The sequence below is a fragment of the Hypanus sabinus genome, chromosome 30 (genome assembly GCF_030144855.1).
Source record: "Hypanus sabinus isolate sHypSab1 chromosome 30, sHypSab1.hap1, whole genome shotgun sequence".
NCBI classification, from domain to species: Eukaryota; Metazoa; Chordata; class Chondrichthyes; order Myliobatiformes; family Dasyatidae; genus Hypanus; species Hypanus sabinus.
In genome coordinates this window covers 8,245,215-8,266,381 of record NC_082735.1, presented here as the reverse complement: position 1 = coordinate 8,266,381, position 21,167 = coordinate 8,245,215, and the positions used below count along the sequence as shown (strand labels likewise).

General features: G+C 44.9%; 1 protein-coding gene and 1 long non-coding RNA gene across 4 annotated transcripts in view; one reads left to right on the top strand and one right to left on the bottom strand.

Moving 5' to 3' along the window:
* LOC132383386 (potassium voltage-gated channel subfamily KQT member 4-like) overlaps positions 1–21,167 on the bottom strand; it is a 414,661-nt gene that overhangs the window by 346,094 nt on the left and 47,400 nt on the right. For all 3 annotated transcript variants that reach the window (XM_059954281.1, XM_059954283.1, XM_059954282.1), the window contains exons 3-4: positions 7,963–8,138; positions 5,743–5,868 (exon numbers count right to left, since the gene is read on the bottom strand). In XM_059954281.1, coding sequence (XP_059810264.1) covers positions 5,743–5,868; positions 7,963–8,138 — 302 coding nt within the window. The remainder of the gene's footprint in view (positions 1–5,742; positions 5,869–7,962; positions 8,139–21,167) is intronic.
* On the top strand, positions 196–20,657 carry LOC132383388 (uncharacterized). Its single transcript, XR_009508648.1, has 3 exons — positions 196–1,878; positions 15,099–15,292; positions 20,561–20,657. It is a non-coding gene; the product is annotated as an uncharacterized LOC132383388 (long non-coding RNA).

Sequence of the window (21,167 nt, the reverse complement as noted above, 5' to 3'; positions counted from 1 at the left end):
ACTTCATATTGTCAATCACACTTAGCTCAATCACACATGAGGAGAAATGGGCTAAGGAAGCTTCGAGAATTGTTCAGATAAATATTAATATCCACTGGTCTGTAATGGACTTGTTAGAAAATAATATGGAACGGAATCAGAGTAGTGGAAACACTCAGTAGGTCAGGCAGCATCTATAGAGTGAGAAACAGATTTAACATTTCAGGATGGGGAAACTCGATCCAAACTCCTTCAAAGTTCTGTAATATTACTTCTGTTTCTTTTTTGTTGTTTCAGATTTCCAGCATCTGCAGATTTTTTCCTGATTTTCGGACCATGTCCAGGTCTGGCCTGGTACAGAGAGGAAACTAAACCCACTGAGGGTTTCATCACAGGACTTTATCAAAGACGGCACAGATGCCATATCAGAGGGGTGTTGACGAGACGGTCCTGGGAAAGTGATGCTACTGAGCATCACTGGTTATGGATACTGAAGACGTCCACAGAGTTCTTTCTGTGACTTGACTACACTTGCATTTTCTAGCTATTGTTCAACACGGAGACGCAGTGACTGATCAGCTGAGGGAGAATGCAAGGTGGGAATCAGAAGGGGGACACTTACCCACGAGTGTCCTGAACCCATGGAACTTCATGGAATGGCAACAGCTCTTCCTGTAACCACAAGATACTGCAGAGATACCACTCAGTATGTCACATCAGTCTCTCCTCCATAGACTTTATCTATACTTCTTGCTATCTCTATAAAGGAGCCAACATAATCAAAGACCTACCTGACCTAGACATTCTCTCTTCTCCCTCTCCCATCAGGCAGAAGATACAAAAGCCTGAAAGCACATTACACCAGGCTCAAGAATAACTGTTACTCACCCTTTATAAGAGTATTGAGTGGTTCCTTGGTTTGATAACATGGGCTCACCTTCCAGGGAGTCTCAAAGAACTATATGAATTATGAAATATTTATTCAAATACTCCCTTTGCTTATTACTCACATACCTCTTCTGAGCCAAGATCCCTTCTCATTCCTCCACTGATGCTAACCTGTAGGATTAGAGCTTACCACCACCTGCCCTGTCCCTTCCCGTCCCTAAATGTCCCATTTAGCCTGTCTTCCCAAAATATTATTCCTGGAGGGTTTCTACTTGGTATCCTTGCAGCTTCATATCTATATGGTTCTTAAATCAAATTCCATCTGTTTGTGCCACCTTTGTTATGGATGACCTTATTTTGGGAAGTGCCAACTTTTCCCTTGTGTGAGTCTAGTTGCTGGTGAACCTCTGTGCTCACCCTCCCTGTTTTGCATTCCCCATTTCACCAATAGCACCTTTCCCTTTCACCTTACCTCCCTACCTAGTCTTGCTGCTTGAAACTGTCTGCCCACTCGGCCACTCAACGATTTTACCCAGGAGGGAATGATGGCGATGAGGAGCAAATAAGAGAGAAGCCCACTCAAAACACTCAAATTTCTCATCTTGTGTTATCGTTTCCCCAGCGCTATCTCGGTTCTCAGTGGCAGAACCTGGTACTTCCCTGGGGTCAGTGAACCTCACCTCCCAGCTGGAGACTTTGAAGTCCTTGGGACCCAATACAGAATTCAACAATTTCAGATAACCATCCTGTCCTGTTGTGACTGAACTTGTTGATGCGATCTGAAGAGCAATCAGAGTTCCAGATCAAAGCCCGAAGATTGATAAGAGGTCCGGAGGTCAATTGGAGGTCTGGATCAAAGCCCGAAGGCCAATTGGGAGGACCAGACGTTGAGGCCTGATGCCCTGAGCCCTGAATCTGTAAACCACTGTGAGTCTGCTGAGGAAGTTGGGGCCCAGTCTCTGCAAATCCATGTCCTCTGGAGGTTGGAGGCTGAAGACAGCCCGTCCTGGGGTAAGAGAACTGTGCATGTACATAGGGAGGTAGGAACGGGGCTGGTTTCGCTGTGGTAGCTTTTTGCTTGGTATGTCCTGTTTTGTTGTGTTTTAAGTTGTTCTGACAAGTATTGTAGTCATGTTATGTTGGTGCCAGAATATACAGTGACACTTGCAGGCTGCCCAAAGCATATCCTTTAGCGTGCTGGTTGTTAATGCAAACAACACATTTCATTGTATGTTACCCTGCAATAAAGAAACCTGAATAAGAAATCTGAACTCTGAATTAGTTACAACGTAAAGTTGTTCATCGGTCAAATCTTCTCTCTACAAGTGCTGAGTATTCTAGCTTTCAGATTTCCAATGGTTCCTGAGCTCAATCTCTCCTGGTTCCAGCACTGTTGTTGCTTTGTCTCTCTCTGTTACGTCACTCTTGCAGAGAGGTCCTGCCTCTCTGGCAGCTCAGCTGTTACTTGGTCATCTTAGCAACGAGGTCTCCATCATATCACTGACTCAACTGCTCTTCTCTCCACCCCTCTCTCTTCAGCAACTTAAAACATTTGTTTTATCAATTTGCGACAAAGGGTGCCCGACCTTAACTCTGACCTGTTGAGTTTTCCCAGCATTTTCTTTTGTTACTGCATATTTCCAGTTCCTGCAGTTTTTTTTTGCTCTTCAATTGAAGTCAGCTTGTAGCTCTGAAATATGAACTAAGACTCAGCAGGTCAGACAGTGACTGTGAAGAGAGGATCAGAATTAATGTTTCAGGTCAAAGACCCTTCATCAGAGGTTGAGTGAAAACGATTACTTTTCAGTTGCAGAGGAGATGGGATGGATAGGACAAAGGGAATGTCTTTAATAGGATGAGGCCAGGGGTGTTGTGGGTATAAGATTCAGTGGCTATCAGGTTTTCTAGATGGTGGTAATATGGATTTTAAAAATAGCATATTGATAATAGGACATGCCAGCAGGTTGTCGTACTAACAGAGAGAGCAAAGTGGTGCCAATATCCTTGTAAATGGAACCTATTGGCTGCTCAGCAGTTATGCCAGTCAGTGTGTAGAGGCAGCTCTTTACTGGGGATGAATGCCTCCTCCAATCAGAGCCAAGGGGCCATCCCTACCTGAATTGTCAGCCAATTTTACCAGAATACCTTTCAATGGTTGTCTTTCTTTCCATGGAATTGGGGTGGGGCAATGCTAAGACACATTGGCTAATAATCCACTATTTTAGCCAGGTATACTTGTCCCATCTCCTGCTCACCAATACGGGGTAAAGCTAGTCCACATTGTTCTACTGCTTGGAGTGAATCATAGTGGGAAGCCATGTTCAGTTTCAAATTGCCCAAATAGCACACATCATTGTCCAGATAACTTGGGCTCTATGATGACTAAACACACTACACATAGCATCTTGCACAAGTTCCAGATCTGTTTCCCTACAGTCCACCTGATCAGCCTATGGATCTGGCAGGCTGAGATGTCCCACCACAGGTTATAAAGCAAGGACTCCTGGATCACTGATCTTTCCCTCTTCTCATATTGTCTGAAATAGCTTGCAAGGTGCTGGAGCAACTCAGTGAGTTGTGAGGGCACGAATCTTGTTGAGACCCTTCACGAGGAGTGATAACCAGCATAGAAAGGGGTGGAGCAAGAGATAGGTGGTGATAGGTAGAACTATGTGAGGGATGTGTGTGATAGGCACATGAGGAAGGAGATTGGAAATAGCTAGAGGCTGGGAGGGGAATAACAAAGGGCTGAAGATGATGGAATTGGATTGGAGAGGAAAGTGGAACATGGAATGGAGGGAGGGATTGATGCACCATCAATAACTCACTCTGAGACGTAAAGGCGAGATATTGGCTTTTATTGACTGGAAGAAGGAACAAACAGTGAGTGACCATCATACTACATCCTGGAGACTGAGAGGCCGGGCTCAGACCTCAATCGTCTTTATACCGGGGTCTGTGGGAGGAGCCACAGGAGCAGTCAGCAGGGGGCACGTCCAGACAGGTATATGTAGTTCACCACAGGGATATGCTGAAAGGAACCAATGGAAGGAGTGGAAGTAATGGACAGATGGAGATGCAGGGGAAAAAGAAAGATGTGGTGATGGGGGCCAAGTGGATTAAGATGAGAGACAAAAGGGACAGGTGGGGGAGTGGTTGCTCTAAGTTTCAGAATTCGATGTTCATGCTGCCAGGTTTGAGACTGCTGGAGGTTAAGATGCAGTTCCTCTAATCTGCATTTAGCTCTGACTTGGCATAGCTGGACACCGAGGATAGATGTGTCATAGAAACATAGAAAATAGGTGCAGGAGTAGGCCATTCGGCCCTTTGAGCCTGCACTGCCATTCAGTATGATCATGGCTGATCATCCAACTCAAAACCCTGTACCTGCTTTCTCTCCATACCCCCTGATCCCTTTAGCCACAAGGGCCATATCTAACTTCCTCTTAAATATAGCCAATGAACCTGCCTCAACTTTCCTGTGGCAGAAATTCCACAGATTCACTACTCTCTGTGTGAAGAAGTTTTTCCTCATCTTGGTCCTAAAAGGCTTCCCCTTTATCCTTAAACTGTGACCCCTCGTTCTGGACTTCCCCAACATCGGAAACAATCTTCCTGCATCTAGCCTGTCCAATCCCTTTAGAATCTTATATGTTTCAATAAGATCCCCCCCTCAATCTTCTAAATTCCAGTGAGTATAAGCCTAGTCGATCCAGTCTTTCTTCATATGAAAGTCCTGCCATCCCAGGAATCAATCTGGTGTCGATGTGGGAATTTAAGCAGCTGCACTGGGAGATCCAGGGGTCTAGAGTAGATGGAGCAAAGGTGCTCAGCAAATCTCCAGATTCACTTCCCTCTTGTCTAGCTCATCTGAGATGTTGACTCTGATTCTCTCACCATGCCCGCTGCCTGACTTACTGAGTATTTCCAGCAATTTTTGTAAACTGTCACACAAATAACAAGTGAAAATTGCTCGGATAATGCATCTGCCTATTAACATGACATCAGATCAGGAGAGCAAGCTTTATCGAAACATCTGAAACAACTATAATTAACCTACATGTCATCTTAGCATATGGGGCTGTTAAAACCTCAGTTCACTCAGCCTACTGGAGGCATGTCATGCAACAAGACAGTTTAGCCACAGATTTCCAGAGGGACATCTTTGGATGGCAAACACAACTAATAAATAGCTGGTAATGAATGCATAAAACAGTGTTTACCCTATCAAGAGCAAGCTAGCAGCTCGCCAACAACTAAATGGGCTGAAAGGCCAGTTTCTGTGCTGTAGCTCTCTATGACTCTGTGACTGACATTGGGATACCTCTCCCTTTCCCTCTACCCTTCCAACCACAAAATGACCCCCACCTCCACCACACACACACACACACACACACACACACACACACACTCACACTCACTCACACACACACACACACACACACACACACACACACACACACACTCACACTCACACACACACACACACCACACACACACACACACACACCACACACACACACACACACACACACACACACACTCACACTCACACACACACACACACACACACACACACACACACACACACACACACACACACACACACACACACACACACACACACACACACACACACACACCCTGAAAGGAAAAGACTTCTCTTTGGCTTTGACAGAACACAGAACACTTCATCTCAGCACACCCAGCCCTGAACCTTTGCCAGTAAAGGCTGTTCACGTCCTGGTGAGTTAACCTACCTGCACACTGGGAGCAAAGAGCAAGCTCCCAGCTCATTAGTTTGTTCCCACATCACTAGCAAACACAGGGCACTTGAAGAGCACATTACACAAACAGTACTGAGTCTGGACTTACTGTTCCCCACCAGAGGGAGTCTGCGTATGTCGAAAATTCTGTATTATCCTCCTTCTCAGCCAGGTAGACAAGGAACGAGGAGAAAATGAGGATTAAGAATCCAATGTACCAGGCTGTGATCAGCTCCTGCAACAGAATAACTCAACATCTTACTCTAATGCTTCAAATTTTAATAAATCATTTCAAACAAATAGATGTTTCAAGGTGTCTGTACACTGGTTGGGGTGAACATCACTTGTATGAGTGACTGAGCTATCCATACTGGGAAAGCCACCAAGTTCTTGTGAGACAACGTCACATGAGGTTGGGCTTTTCTCTTTGGAGTGAGAGGATATCAGGCAACTTGATAGGGGTGTATAAGATAATGAGAAGCATAGTTATTAGAGCAGACAGCCAGTATCTTTTTCCTCGGACAGCAGTGGCTAACACTGGAGAAAGTGAATGGAGGAAAAGTTAGAGGAGATGTCAGGGCTAAGTTTTTGCAGACAGAGTGGTGGATGCCTAGAACACACTGCTGGGTTGGTGGGTAGAGTACAAACCACCATTGTCTGTAAGGAGTTTGTACGTTCTCCCCACGACTGCATGAGTTTCCTCCGGGTGCTGCGGTTTCCTCCCACAGTCCAAACGTACCGGTTAGAGTTAGGGTTGGTGGGTTGTGAGCTACGTTGGCACCGGGAAGTGTGGTGACACTTGCGGGCTGCCCCCAGCACAATCCTGGGACTAAGCACAGTATGTTTTGATGTTTCGGAGTACATGTGACAAATAAAGCTACTCTTTGCGATCGGAGTATCTGGACAACTCTCTGATGGGCACAGAAATGTAAGGAAAATGGAGGTTTATGAATTGAGTAGGAGGGAAGGGTTAGACTTAAGATGGAGTACGTTTACACAGGTCGGTAAAATATCATGAGTAGTACTGTGCTGTACTACTCTAGGTTCTAGGTGCTACTTTCTACCATGGCTGATTTCACTGGGGCAGCGAGTGCCTGTGTTTCACAGTCACCAACTGTGAGGGGCATGTATTTCTTCTACTTGCCATCCAGCTGTCCCTCACAGGAGAGTGTTTATATTGGAAACTGAGCAGTTGACAAAGGCCTTTGGGTAACCATCCTGAGCTCATACACACACTGCACTTGGAACCGTTACTCTCACTATGTCGAAGGATGCTTTCGAGTCAATTTCCAAACTCTGCATGCAGAAGCCGAAACTTCCAGCTTGACAATTCTTAAACAGAGCCGTGGGAAATGTAGAGGCAGCATTCACCATGGGAGCTTGGAGTTCTCTGCCCTCACTGCGAGGCAGGTGACTTTGATTTGACGTGTCATGGATACAGATCTGGCAGCTCATTTACATCTCTCATGATGTTAATTATTATTAACACAAGAGATTCTGTGAGTGCTGGAAAGCCAGAAGAATGCACACAAAATGCTGTAGGAACTCAGCAGAGTACGCAGTATCTATGGAAATGAATAAACAGTTGCCATTTCTGGCTGAAACCCTGCTTCAGGGTTAATTATTATAAACTTTAAGGAAAATAATAGGGGTACATTTGATGGGTCGTTGGGTCAATGAGTTGATGGTTATTCAGTTTCTCTGTGGGTTGGTGTGTCACAGGGATTTTCGTGGGTTTGTGGGTCAATGGAGTACCGTGGAGCAGATTGGGCTTGGCTGGGCTTCATTTCGCATGGGTGAAGATACCAGCTGACTGGGGGGGGGAGGGGCAAGAGGGGGAATTGCTCTATCCTCTGGAACTGCCCCAGAGGAGCAGGAACAGAGGGTTGATCTTGGCCATCTCCCCTGTTCCACATAAAACAATCTTCCCTCAAAGACGTTCCTTGTCACCTCAAAATATTCACTAACACTCCTAAATAAATTCATGCTGATTGCCTGTTGCTTGAGTAAACATCATCCCTCAGAACTTTTTCCGATAAGTTCCCTCCATGGGTATCAGTTCCCTTCTTTAGCAATGGTAGAGGGCCAATTGCCACTGGTCATTTGGGAGGCAACAAACTGGGCAGTCAGTAAGGCTGTGATCACTTCCATCTGCGCTGTGTGTCATCACTAGCTAGTTGTCCAGAAGTTCAAACACGAAACAGAATGAGTGGGAAGTTGAGTGGGGCAGTGCAGGATGGGCACAGTGAAGGAGAGCGAAGGGAAGGAAAGTGACATGGAAACATGAGGAACGGAGACGGTTATTAGAGAGCGCAGAGCCCGCACTGACCTTACTGTGAGCATACACCACGGACCCCAACAGCTTCCAGGTCCCTCCCCTGCGATCCATCCGGACCATACGGAGGATCTGTAGGAAGCGCATGCTGCGAAGCGCTGAAGTGGCGAAGATGTTGCCCTTGGTCCCGGCAGCTATCACCGCCACGGAGGCCACGAACACGATGAAGTCTGCAAGGTGGAGACACAGCACTGAGTTGGAATATCGGCCAAATCTCCCGATGGCTTGTAGACATGACTGGAGAACCAGCTAGCTCAAGGTCACGTTTACAACAATGTGGACCTCCAAGTCCACAACAGCAGCTAAGCGGACAGTGTAATTGATAAATTAGGCTATCGTTGTCATATGTACTGAGATATAGTGAAAAGCTTTTGCTTGTCGTCGAGACAGATCATTCCATGCATTAAGTAAAAGATGAGAATGAAGCAGAAGGTAGAAAATAGCATAACAGGTAGAGAGAAAGTGCAGTGCAGGCAGACAAATAAAGTGCAAGGACCGTGACCAGGTTCACTGAGATAGACTTCATCTTTGTCATGTAAGAGTTTTTTTTCTGGAGTTTTATAACAGCAGGGTAGAAGTTGACCTTGGGCCGAGTTGCATGTGTTCTTAAGCTTTTGTATCTTCCATCTTTTGAAAGATAATTTCCAAAAGATACTTTAAATTCCTCAGTGTTATCATTTCAGAGAACCTGTCCTGGGCCCAGTACATAAGTGGAATTACAAAGAAAGCACGGCAGCGTCTCTACTTCCCTAGAAGTTTGTGAAGATTCGGCATGACATCTAAAACTTTGACAAACTTCTATAGATGTGTGGTGGCATCCACAACTTGGTATAGAAACACCAGTGCCCTTGAACAGAAATTGCTACAAAATAGTTGTGGATATGGCCTCGTCCATTACTGGTAAAGCCATCTCCACCACTGAGTACATCTATACGCCTCGTTGTCGCAGGAAAGAAGCATCAATAATCAGGGGCCTCTGCTGCCTAGGCCATGCGCTGTTCTTGCTGAAAGAAGGTACAGGAGCCTCAGGACTCACATCACCAGGTTCAGGAACAATGATTAACCCCAAACATCAGGCTCTTGAACCAAAAGGACTAACTTCACTCAATTTCACTTGCCTCTTCACTGAACTGTTCCTACAGCCTATGGACTCACTTTCGAGGACTCTTCATCTCATGTTCTCAACATTTATTGCTTATTTATCTATTTATTATTTCCTTTTTTTGCAGTTTGCTGTCTTTTGCAGACTGGTTGTTTGTTCTGTTGAGAGCAGTCTTTCATTGACTCTATTTTAGTTCCTGGATTTATTAAGTGGGCCCACAAGCAAACAAATCTCAGGGTTGTGTTTGGTGACACATATGTACTTCAATAATAAATTTACTTTGAACTTGGGAAGGCAGAGGAGAGAAAATGACTGGGGTGAGGGGGTTGTTTGATGATGCTGGCTGCTCTACCAAGGCAGCAGGAAGGGCAGACAGAGTCCAGAAAGGGGAAACTGGTTTTCACTGTCTGTGTTCAGGGACTTTGCCCAGGTCATCACAGCTGTCTAGTCAGATATATGACTCTGTAGCCTTAGAGAAGTTGTCAGAGCTAAATCTACTCTTATAGACAAACGACTTCTACAGACGCCCCCACAAAGCATCATGCAGTGTGTGGAAATGTCAAGTCTTGTCTCTTCTCCCTCCAAAGAAAGGGATTTGGATGGCTTGCAATACTCCTGCACTGGCCAAGTTGGTCCGACACTATCCACAAGCCCTCAGTCAGGGAGCAGGGAGAATTTGCCCTAAACAATGAACTGGCTCCTCGACATCATCCTCTGCTTAGTTTTATTCAGGCCTCACACTCCCGCCTCCTCACCATTTGAGGAGGCCTGGCTTTTCCTCACATTTCTGGCCCTACCACGTCCTCACACTCCCCACACCTGCACCAATCTAGACTGCAATCAACACAAGATGAAGACATTTGTAATTTGAGAGCCAAGAAGAAGGAGGTGGGTGGGGGCATGGAAGCAGAGGTAAAGGTGCTGAATGGAGGCCGTCTCTGTAGACAAACAGCTGCTTAGCCCCACAAGGGGAGATATCAGGTGAGCAGTGAGATGTCCACATTCATTCATTACACAACCAGCAGCTTGTCTTGTAAAATGTGAAAGGATTCCATATTCCAATGGCTCCATCGGCCCGGAGACACACTTCCACGGTCAACCTGGACATTTCCAGTCAACCAGGCTATCCAATAGCAGGAGAGCATTGCAAAGCTTAGCGCCTATCAGGGAGCAGTGAGAAGTGACCAGAGCAGCTCAGTTCAGGATGTAAGAGAGAGGAGAATCAGAATCACTGGCTTACGTTGTGAAATCGGTTGTTTTGCTGTAGCAGTATGGTGCAATACATAAAGTACCATCAATTACAATAAGAAATACATATATGCCCTGGGTAAGATTTCTACGCTACACTGTGAGATATTTTTATTTTAGCAGTCTTCTGTAAAAGTAGTGTATCCTGCAAGCAAGAGTGCTTTGGCTTCGGCTAAAGATAAGGAGCCATGTTGTCCAAGTCAGGAATGTGGTGTTAATCGATCAGGGTGGCTTGATACGTGTTGTATCTTGCTGCCCAGTGGAACATCCAAGAGTGCTGGGTGGGAGCAGATTTCTGAAGGAGAGTAGCACGGTTTGGGGGCTTTTTTCAGGGAGCTGTGGAGCGGGCACAAAGGAAGATGCCGCAGAATGCTGTTCGGAGGAGTAAGAAGTGCTTTCTGAGATGAATGGCTCCAAGGAAGAAGTGCCAATATAACCGTATAACAATTACAGCACAGAAACAGGCCATCTTAGCCCTCCTAGTCCATCCCGATGCTTACACTCACCTTGTCACACCAACCCGCACTCAGCCCATAACCCTCCATTCCTTTCCTATCCATATACCTATCCAATTTTACTTTAAATGACAATACCGAACCTGCCTCTACTACTTCTACTGGAAGCTCATTCCACACAGCTACCACTCTCAGAGTAAAGAAATTCCCCCTCGTGTTACCCTTAAAATTTTGCCCCCTAACTCTCAACTCATGTCCTCTTGTTTGAATCTCCCCTACTCTCAATGGAAAAAGTCTATCCATGTCAATTCGATCTATCCCCCTTATTTTTTTAAATACCTCTATTAAGTTCCCCCTCAACCTTCTACGCTCCAAAGAATAAAGACCTTTGTTCAGCCCTTCCCTGTAACTTAGGTGCTGAAACCCAAGTAACATTCTAGTAAATCTCCTCTGTCCTCTCTCTATTTTGTTGACATCTTTCCTATAATTCCGTGACCAGAAATGTACACAATAATCCAAATTTGGCCTCACCAATGCCTTGTACAATTTTAACGTTACATCCCAACTCCTATACTCAATGCTCTGATTTATAAAGGCCAGCATACCAAAAGCTTTCTTCACCACCCTATCCACATGAGATTCCACCTTCAGGGAACTATGCATCATTATTCCTAGATCACTCTGTTCTACTCCTGAGAGAGCCAGTTCATTTGAGATGGTCTTTGAGGGAGGTTCAGTCTGTGGCTAGTTCAGAACGGGGGTTCAGTGCACGAGGAAAGCGATACCCCCGACTAGTCCAGAAATGAGCTCCAATGTTCACGTGCCACATCAGACTAGTTTAACAGTAAACTAGTAACCCTTTTATTTTATTTTATTTTTTCTGTAACTGTAAATTTGGCAAATACATTTATTTATAATTTTATGTCGGAGTACAATCTGTTAATTTTCTGGCGAGCGATAACTTTACGTGGAGGAGTATTTACACAGCATTCACAACGATCAATGTTCCTTCGTCGGAACATCCCAACTTTCCTGTTTGGTTGAACCCCAAATCATACCGACTCTAGATGTATATTGTTTATGAAAGGTGGCCTTCTCACCACTGAGTCATGTGGCTGTTAGCAGAGTTAGATAATTAGCCAGGTTTGTATATGAATGCCAGTGAGAGGGTTACACATGTAAATGTGTATATATATATATATGTACGTGGTGCAAAAAGAGAACAACAATATTGAGATAGTGTTCAGAAACCTGATGGTGGAGTGGAAAAAGCTGTCCCTAATATGTTGAGTGGCTTCAGGCTCCTGGCCTCCTCCCTGATGTAGCAATAAGTAAAGAGTATTTCCTGCGTGATGGGGTCCTTAATAATAGATGCCGTCTTGTTGAAGATGTTTTGAATATTTTTTGAAAAAATCTTCCATTTAAAAAAAAGACATTTATTATTAGGATCTGGAATTCCCTGGTGGCCTTATTGTCCATCCCATTTGTCTTTGAACCAAGGAGTTTGCTGGGCCATTTCAGTGTTACCCATCTCAGGCCTGGAGTCATGTACAGGGCTGGAAAGTGGCAGTAAGGTTGAAGGTTGACTGTGACCTCAGTGAACGGTAGACCAGACCCAAAGGGTTGAAGCACCAACTCTTGCTACATCTTCTGTACTTAAGTTCACAGTCACCAGAGACAGTTCAGCAATTGTGTAAAAGTCAAGAATGTGGCAGTGGGTAAGGTGGGGGAGGAGCAGGATCTGCTCCCAGTGTTGGGAGTTCAGGTAACTCAAGGCAGCAGTATGTCAGAATGTTGTCCTCTGCAAAAGTTTCAGTAAAGAGCAGATATAAGACCATAAGACATTGGAGCAGAATTAGGCCACCGTTTCATCATGGCTGATATGTTTTTTCTCTCAACCTCATTATCCTGCCTCCTCCCCATAACTAATCAAGAACATATCAAGCTCCCAATGACTAGGCTACCACAGCCTTCTGTGGCAACGAATTCCACAGATTCATCACCATGCGGCTAAAGATATTCCCCCCCAACTCTACTCTAAAGGAACGTTCTTGTATTCTGATGCTGCAACTCTACTCCTAGTCTGCCCCACGGCTGGAAACATCTTCTCAATGTTTACTCTGTCTAGGCCTTCCATAAGATCTCCCCTCATTTTCTAAACTCCATTGAGTACAGGCCCTGAGCTATTAAACATTAACCTCCTACATTAACCCTTTCACTCCCAGTAACATTCCCATGAACCTCTTTGGACACTTGTCAACGCCAGCACATCTTCTCTTACATATATATGTAATAGTGACTAAGTTTGGTCAGATTAGTTTATGTGTCTGGATTGCAGATGGCTTGTGGACAAAGGAGAGTCCCAAGCAAGCACACACTCAGCAGAATCTTCCCCTTGGAATGGTGCAGCTCAAAGTCATTGAGTAGAGTCTAGACTGGGGGTACTTGGAGATATGAGGAAGGGAGAGAAGCATCCTAACAGTTTGGCCCTGATCTTAGGTGCAGCTCAAGGTGTGGAACAGCTAGTAAGGTGGGAACCCTATGACATAGATCAACAGAAACTGATCCAATCCAATAGGTCAAAAGTACCAGCTCTGGGAGAAGTATCCCTGGACAGCCAGACATCTGATCAGGATAATTAGCAAAACATCTAATATGGACATGAGGGTGTAGTGGGAATGGGTTGGAGGGGATAGTCTAATGCAACGGTTTTTAGTTTTCTTAATTATGTAGAGAGATATCACCATTGGCCAGCAGGATGCTCAGGGGAAGGAGATCTTGGAAAGTTTATTTGAAAAGAAAGATGAGCTCCAACTGCAGTGTCACGGGACCATTTCCTAGTGGAAAGAGTAAATATTTTGGAGAAAGGTAGAATCGCAAGTCTGAAGCAGAAAAGGCACTGTCAATGACAGCTCCAAAAATGTGTCAGAAACATGCCTCATGAACAGCAGGTGCAAAGTTAATAAACTAAGAGGGAGAAATAGAATGAGAGTTACACAGCTCAGAGCTATTGAAATTGTACTAATGACCAACCACCCACTTATGCTATTCTCCTTTTAACTTTCCCATCAGCTCCTTTCATATTCCACCACTCACCAGCTTACAAGGAGTGACCCAGTGACCCGTATGGGTTTGGGATGTATGAAGGCACTGGAGCATCCAGAGGAAAACCGTACATTCACAGATTATGCAAACTCCACACAGACAGTGTGGGAAAAGATGGACCTGGGTTACTGATGCTGAGACATTGAAACTCCTAATTTATTCAATTATCTAAGTTTACATTTCCAAGTTCCCTTGGTGGGATTTGAACTCATACCTCTATAGTCCAGGACAAAGTAGAACAGAGAGACCTGGTGCACAGGTACATAGTTTCTTGAAAATGGCAATTTCAAGAGTTCAGATCTTATATGTGGTATATTAATGCCAATACAGCCAGCATACACCTTGGCTCCTTTGGTTACTATACTGATCTCAGACTACTATTGTGCCAGTTAAGGAATGGGGTTCATGCTTACAGGGAATTGCAGGCTGGGGCAGTACAGAGAGGACCACTGCCTACAATTCTGGTCACCAAATCACAGGAAGCATCTGTTAGTGCTAGAGAGAATGATATGCAGTTTCTCCAGCATGCTGGCTGAGATGCTTGAAGATTAAGACCACCAGCAATACAGAAAAGCAATGAGCAGTCTCTCTGACGAGACTATGTTGCCTTGAAAACTTACAATCAAGGAGTGCTGGGAAGATTCACATGGATGAGAATTGTCATATGAGTGGAGATTTAGGAGACTGGACCTTTGTTATCTAGAGTTTAGGAGAATGGAAGGTGATCTCATTGAAAGATGTGGATTTTTTTTGGACTTGGACCCCAGGTGATGTTTCTCCTGATGGGGGAGCCATGGGCCACCGTCACAAAATAAAGAGGCTCTCACTTGGGACAGAGGTATGTAGAAGTGTCTTTGCCAAGAGTTTAAGGACTCTTTGGAACTTTTTACTCAAAAGGGATATGAGACCTTGTCAGTATAATCAAGACAGCGGTCTTTGGGTGGCCAGGTGTTGGGGGACATAGGGCTAGTGAAGAAAAATGGCACTTAGGTAAATGCAGAGCAGATGCAATGGGATAAATGATTTCCACGTCCTTCAATGTCTTATGCTCTTGTGTGATCACAGCTGAGATCTTGCTTCCCCCTGTAGATATGTGCATATTTGTGTACGATGCTAACATGCATATTGTGTAGGATACCAATATGTGTATTTGTGTAGGAATATGTCTTCAGTTACTTTGGTTGCCAGTTAAAACTGTTTTGTGTCTCTTCTCATTTCAGTGATATCCTGACTTGTACTGAAGTTGGGAATATTAAATGGTCAACATATGCACTGTCAGGGCAGATGGTGTTTTGTGAGAACTCTATTGGTGAGGAGAGTTCATGTTAGCAGGGCATACCGAATCAGGAGTTAGGAAAGAGGATGACCTATCCCAGAAAGAAACAAGACAACAACCAGCAGACCAGTTTAAAAGGTGAGGAACAACTAATTTTATAGAAAGGTTCATTGTGATTAAACCCCTCTAAATATTTTGAACTTTGCTTCACAGTCTACAAGTCTTCAATCAATTCAAAAGCTATTTCTTAAACAACTAGATTAATATTAGTTATTTTTCTGCATCACATTAGTTTCAGGAATTGACAATTACACTTGACAAAACTGAAAGGGATTGTTTATAACAAAGCTGATATCAAGGCTCAAAAACGTAACAACAGGTAATTTGTTGGAGGAACAGAGCTGGTTGAGCAGCATTGTTGGGGCAAGGGAAATGTCTACATTTTGGATTAATATCTTGCATTCGCACTCCATGAATCATGAAAAGATTTTAGAAATGATCACCTAAATTGGACGCAGAGGGAACTGCATGCAGTCCAGAACAAGAGGGTGTGAGGGTATATCTTCAACAGTACAAGGAACTATGTCTCGTGCCACATTAATAAAGCCACCAGTTGCTGGACGTTAGCCACTCTGAAGATGAAAGGAGCATGTTGGTGGCACATTGGATGCAAAGCTGTAAATGAGTTGCTGGAACTTGAGCCGTGGTTACTTCATCTCACAAGCACCTACTATGTTGGTTGGGTTGATTAGGCAGCCATCCATCTTCTGAAGATCCCAGGGATGACCACAGATATTCCTAGTTCATAGACCACCCCAATTACCATAGGAAATGATCCCTCATTGAGAGGCTGAGGAGTGAGGAAACAGTGAGCACTTCTATGTGGAGAGAAGTGCAAACGTGGTAGCCAAGGCATTTGCTATTGATGGGAAATTATTGAGAATAAGGTAGTTAGTTGAAATGAAACACAATAGTATTTCCAAGGATACCAACGCTACTAAAAGAAGGTAGTGGTTTGGTTTAGCTTATCATCATTTTTGTATGAAATCTAGCACTATGAAAAGCTTGTCTTGCATACTGTTCTTTTGAATCAATTCATTATATAGTCCATTGAGGTAATACAAGATAAAACAATAAAACACAAAATAAAGGGTAGCAGCTACAGATAAAGGGCAGTGCAGATAGGCAATAAGGTGCAACACAGCTCTGCCTGTGAATGCAAGAAACTGCAGAAAGTTGTAAGCAAAGCTTAGTAAAATGGGGAAACTAGCCTCCCTTCCATGGACTGTCTATACTTCCTGCTGCCTTGGTAAAGTAGCCAAAATAATCAAAGAACCCCCACCCCCACCCCCACCCCACCTTCTCCCCCCTCTCATTGGGCAGGAGATACAGCACCTTGAAAGCATGCAAGATCAGGCTCAAGGACAGCTTCTATCCCAGTGTTACTAGACTACTGAATGGTTTCCGAGTATGGTAAGATACATTCTTGACTTCGCACTTTACCTCGTTACGGCTTTGCACCTTATTAGACAATGCACTGCATTTTATCTGTAGACGATAAGGTAGATTGTGAAGTCAAGAGTCTACTTTATCATACTTCTCAATCCTCAACCCTTCTCAACCTCAGCACATTGACATAAACAGAAGCATATGTAACACCCCCCCCCCCCCCACACACACACTACAACCTTCCTAAAGTAAGTGATCAGCGCTTCTGTCTTGCTGATATTGAGGGATATCTCAGTCCAACTCGTGGCTGTTTGTGATCAGGCCCACTACAGTGGTAAATTGTGAATCAGGAAAATTTCGGAAGAGTTACATGAAAACCGTGAGTTACATGATTGCGAAAAATGTAAATACCCACTGAAAAGTTAAAACTGCCGATGAAAAGATAGGTATTTAGAGTATGTGGAATAAGTTCCTGTTTTCTTTCTCAGTGAGGTAATTAGTGAGAGTCAGCCTCCTTCTGTGGGATTTGAATGGCTATTAATGGCACAATTCACTGATGAACTGATCAGCAGAAATCGTAATTTGTTTTGAACTGATGTCGGGTAATTATCGGAGTGTTTACATAAATGATCTAATTTGAGATCTCTGCAGAGAACCACCACGGAGAGCTAGAGCAGCAAATTCTGCAAATAGCCCCCAGGATCACAGCATGTCGCGGCCGTTAAAAATGGCAGGACAAGAACTCGGGAAATCAGCATTGTTACATGGTTGTTGAGTGATCTTCTCAATTTAAGATTGTAACCCAGGATATGGGAGAGTTAATTGGCAATGTCAGAAGTGTTCAAAACTAAATCTTTACTTGTTTGCGTTAATGACAAAAAGTAACTACTCAATGTGGAAACATTTCTAAAAATAAAGCATAGCTTTGAAGAATTGCTTGGGAACTGCCACTGTTGATTGGCTTTTGAGAATGATTGATCCAAGGTTATTCTGCGTGGAGCGTTCCCTTTTAAGTGCCTCCAAAAGCATACGTCATCTCAGAAGTAATGGGCACCAGGAAACGGGACGTCACTGCAGTGATGATTTGGGGCCTTGCAATTAAAGCAGGAAACTATTCGCCTATTTACCTGCTCTCCATTTGAGGGAGTGGACAAAACTAATAGCGAAATTTGACAAGAGGACGCAGAAACGGCGTGAAGGCGACTTACACCCTAGCAGACACTTTGGTAGAAAACACAGATGGTTCCTAACGTGAACTCACTGCGAGGTAGCCCATTGAGGCATACTCTCCACTGCAGAAAACCTCACGCAGCATAGAGTATGGCTGCAATAGACCCAGCAACGAGCGAGATCCTTCAAATTCAATGAAAGAGAGATAAAGACCCTGCCTGACATGAATCCCCCCGGGGCCACGCAAGGAACAGGTTGTCCGCCCCACAGAGTGACTCACTATGCAACACAGAGCTAATTCTCAATACAGTCACGGGATCGGGCAGAGAATGGAGGCATAGTTTGGGCGGGCATCAAAGTGGGCACATAGATGGTGGGCAGAAAGGCCTGTTCTCACACGGTAGGTCAGGGCACGGAAATAGAGAGCCCATTCCAGTAGGTGGAGGGGGGGATTCCATTGCTCCTACGTGATCCTGGGAAGCATGATGCGAGGGCTTTCTCCGTGTTGGTCTCCCCCCGCCCCCGTCAATTTAGTGTCTGTTGCAGCCGTCACCTACACATCTGCTGGAGCTTCCGTTGTTGCTGCACTCACCCCGCTCCAGCCTCCTCCCGCGCTGAATTCGGTCGGCCCTCTTGTCCAACGGCGCTCTCATCATGATAAAAAAAAATGGCAACCTGGTCTACAAGGGGCACCCTGACACCAAGAGCGAGCACCGACCAACATACTCGTGCAGTGGAGAGCTTGAATTGGATAGGAACGTGGGAGATTGATGGGCAATGTGGTGGAGGTGTACAAATTAAGAGTGGTATTGATGTGGTGGATGCAAGCAGGCGGTTTCCACTGAGGTTGGGTGGGACTACAGGTCATAGGTTAGGGGTGAGAGGCAGTCTGAGGGGTAACTTTACTCTGAGGGGGTGGTTACTGATTAGTAACCAACTGTTGATTCCACGCCAAGGTTTGGCTTCTTAAGAGCAAATGTCGTTTTCGATCTGCAGCCTGACCCATCACATATCCAGCCCTTCAATAAGAATGGACGCTCGTAAGCAGGCAGTGTCCGCTTCAAGTACTGGGTCTAGAAACACGTTATTCGTGTTCTGGCCAGCGCTGTTCAGGGTCTGCTCACCCGGTGGAAAGTGGACCCCAGTGAGTTTAAGCGTGCAGGAGTCACGTCCCTGGTGAATTTACACGGTTCTTATAGTGTTTCACAATCGCAATTTCCGAATAGAATTCTGTACACAACTCAACAACCAGGTTAAGCATAGCCAAATCCTCCAAACAAGTTACCAAATACAATTTCCGTGTAATGAAGACTATATAGATGTGGCTATTCTGTTGTTGTGTGCGTTTCGCTAACTCGCTGAATGACGGATGCGGGCAGTCAGTCCCCCCCGCCGGGAAGTTGGATTGGAAGCTTGTTGGGATTCCCCTACATGTGGACTTCACTTGTTATTTTTAAACCGGGTGGTGGAATGTTCACATCTGTTGCTCCGGCACATCACATTTGACTCCGCTGCTGGGCGCAGAGATGCCGTTCCCAGCGCTTGCCTAAGAAGCCGTGTGGTTAATGAATTTCTTGAGATTGCTCCGAGAATATTAGTCAATGTATTTCTGTGAAGGGTAAATAGTATTTGCTGCAGTTCTTTGTGGGTGAAACAACTAAAGTCAATAGAGGGCAGTCGGTGGGTGTAGCGGTTTATTTAGACTTCCAGAAGGCATTCGATAAGGTGCAACATGAAAAACTGGTGAACAAGCTCGTGGTATTGGGGATGTGTGTTAACACGGACTAAAGAGTGGTTAGTGCGTAGAGTAAGACAAACTGATCTTTTTCAGGCTGGAAAGATGATTTGATTTAAACATAGAAACCCTACAGCACAATACAGGCCCTTCGGCCCACAGAGCTGTGCCGAACATGTCCCTACCTTAGAAATTACTAGGGTTACCCATAGCCCTCTATTTTTCTAGGCTCCATGTACCTGTCCAGGAGTCTCTTAAAAGACCCTATCTTACCTGCCTCCACCACTGTCGCCGGCAGCCCATTCCTTGCACTCACCACTCTCTGCGTAAAAAACCTACCCCTGACATCTCCTCTGTACCTACTCCCAAGCACTTTAAACCTGTGCCCGCTTGTGCCAGCTACTTCAGCCCTGGGAAAAAGCCTCTGACTATCCACACGATCAATACCTCTCATCATCTTATACACCTCCAGCAGGTCACCTCTCAAACTCCGTCACTCCAAGTAGAAAAGGCCGAGTGCACTCAACCCTATTCTCATAAGGTATGCTCCCCAATCCAGGCAACATCCTTGTAAATCTCCTCTGCTCCCTTTCTATGGCTTCCACATCTTTCTTGTAATGAGATGACCAGAACTGAGCACAGTACTCCAAGTGGGGTCTGACCAGGGTCCTAAACAGCTGCAACATTACCTCTCAGCTCCCAAATTTCCATGATTGATGAAGGCCAGTACACCATACACTTTCTTAACCACAGAGTCAACCTGTGCAGCTGCTTTGAGCATCTTATGGACTCGGACCCCAAGATCCCTCTGATCCTCCACACTGCCAAGAGTCTTACCATTAATACTATATTCTGCCATCATATTTGACCTACCAAAATGAACCACTTCACACTTATCTGGGTTGAACTCCATCTGCCACTTTTCAGCCCAGTTTTGCATCCTATCAGTGTCCCGCTGTAACCTCTGATAGCCCTGCACACTATCCACAACACCTCCAACCTTTGTGTCATCAGCAAACTTACTAACCCATCCCCCCCACTTCCTCATCCAGGTCATTTATAAAGATCACGAAGAGCAAGGGTCCCAGAACAGATCCCTGAGGCACTCCACTGGTCACTGACCTCCATGCAGAATATGACCCGTCTACAGCCACTCTTTGCCTTCTGTGGGCAAGCCAGTTCTGGATCCACAAAGCAATACGGAGAGAAAAAATCAGGTATGAGCTCAGTCTAGCCAGGAATATAAAAGGGGATAGCAAAAGCTTTTTTAGCTATGTGAAGAGAAAGAAGATAGTTAAGAACAATGTTGGCCCCTTGAAGAATGAATTGGGAGAAATTGTTATGGGAAACAGGGAAATGGCAACAGAATTTAATGCATACTTTAGATCTGTCTTCACCAGGGAGGACACAAGCAATCTCCCAGATGTATGGATGGGCCAGGGTCATAAGATATCAAAGGAATTGAGACAGATTGACATTAGGAAAGAAACTGTGATGAGTAGACTGGTAGGACTGAAGGCTAATAAATCCCCGGGTCCAGATGGTCTGCATCCGAGGGTTCTAAAAGAGGTGGCTCAGGAAATTGCGGATGCATTGGTAATCATTTTCCAATGTTCCTTAGATTCAGGATCAGTTCCTGAAGATTGGAGAGTGGCTAAT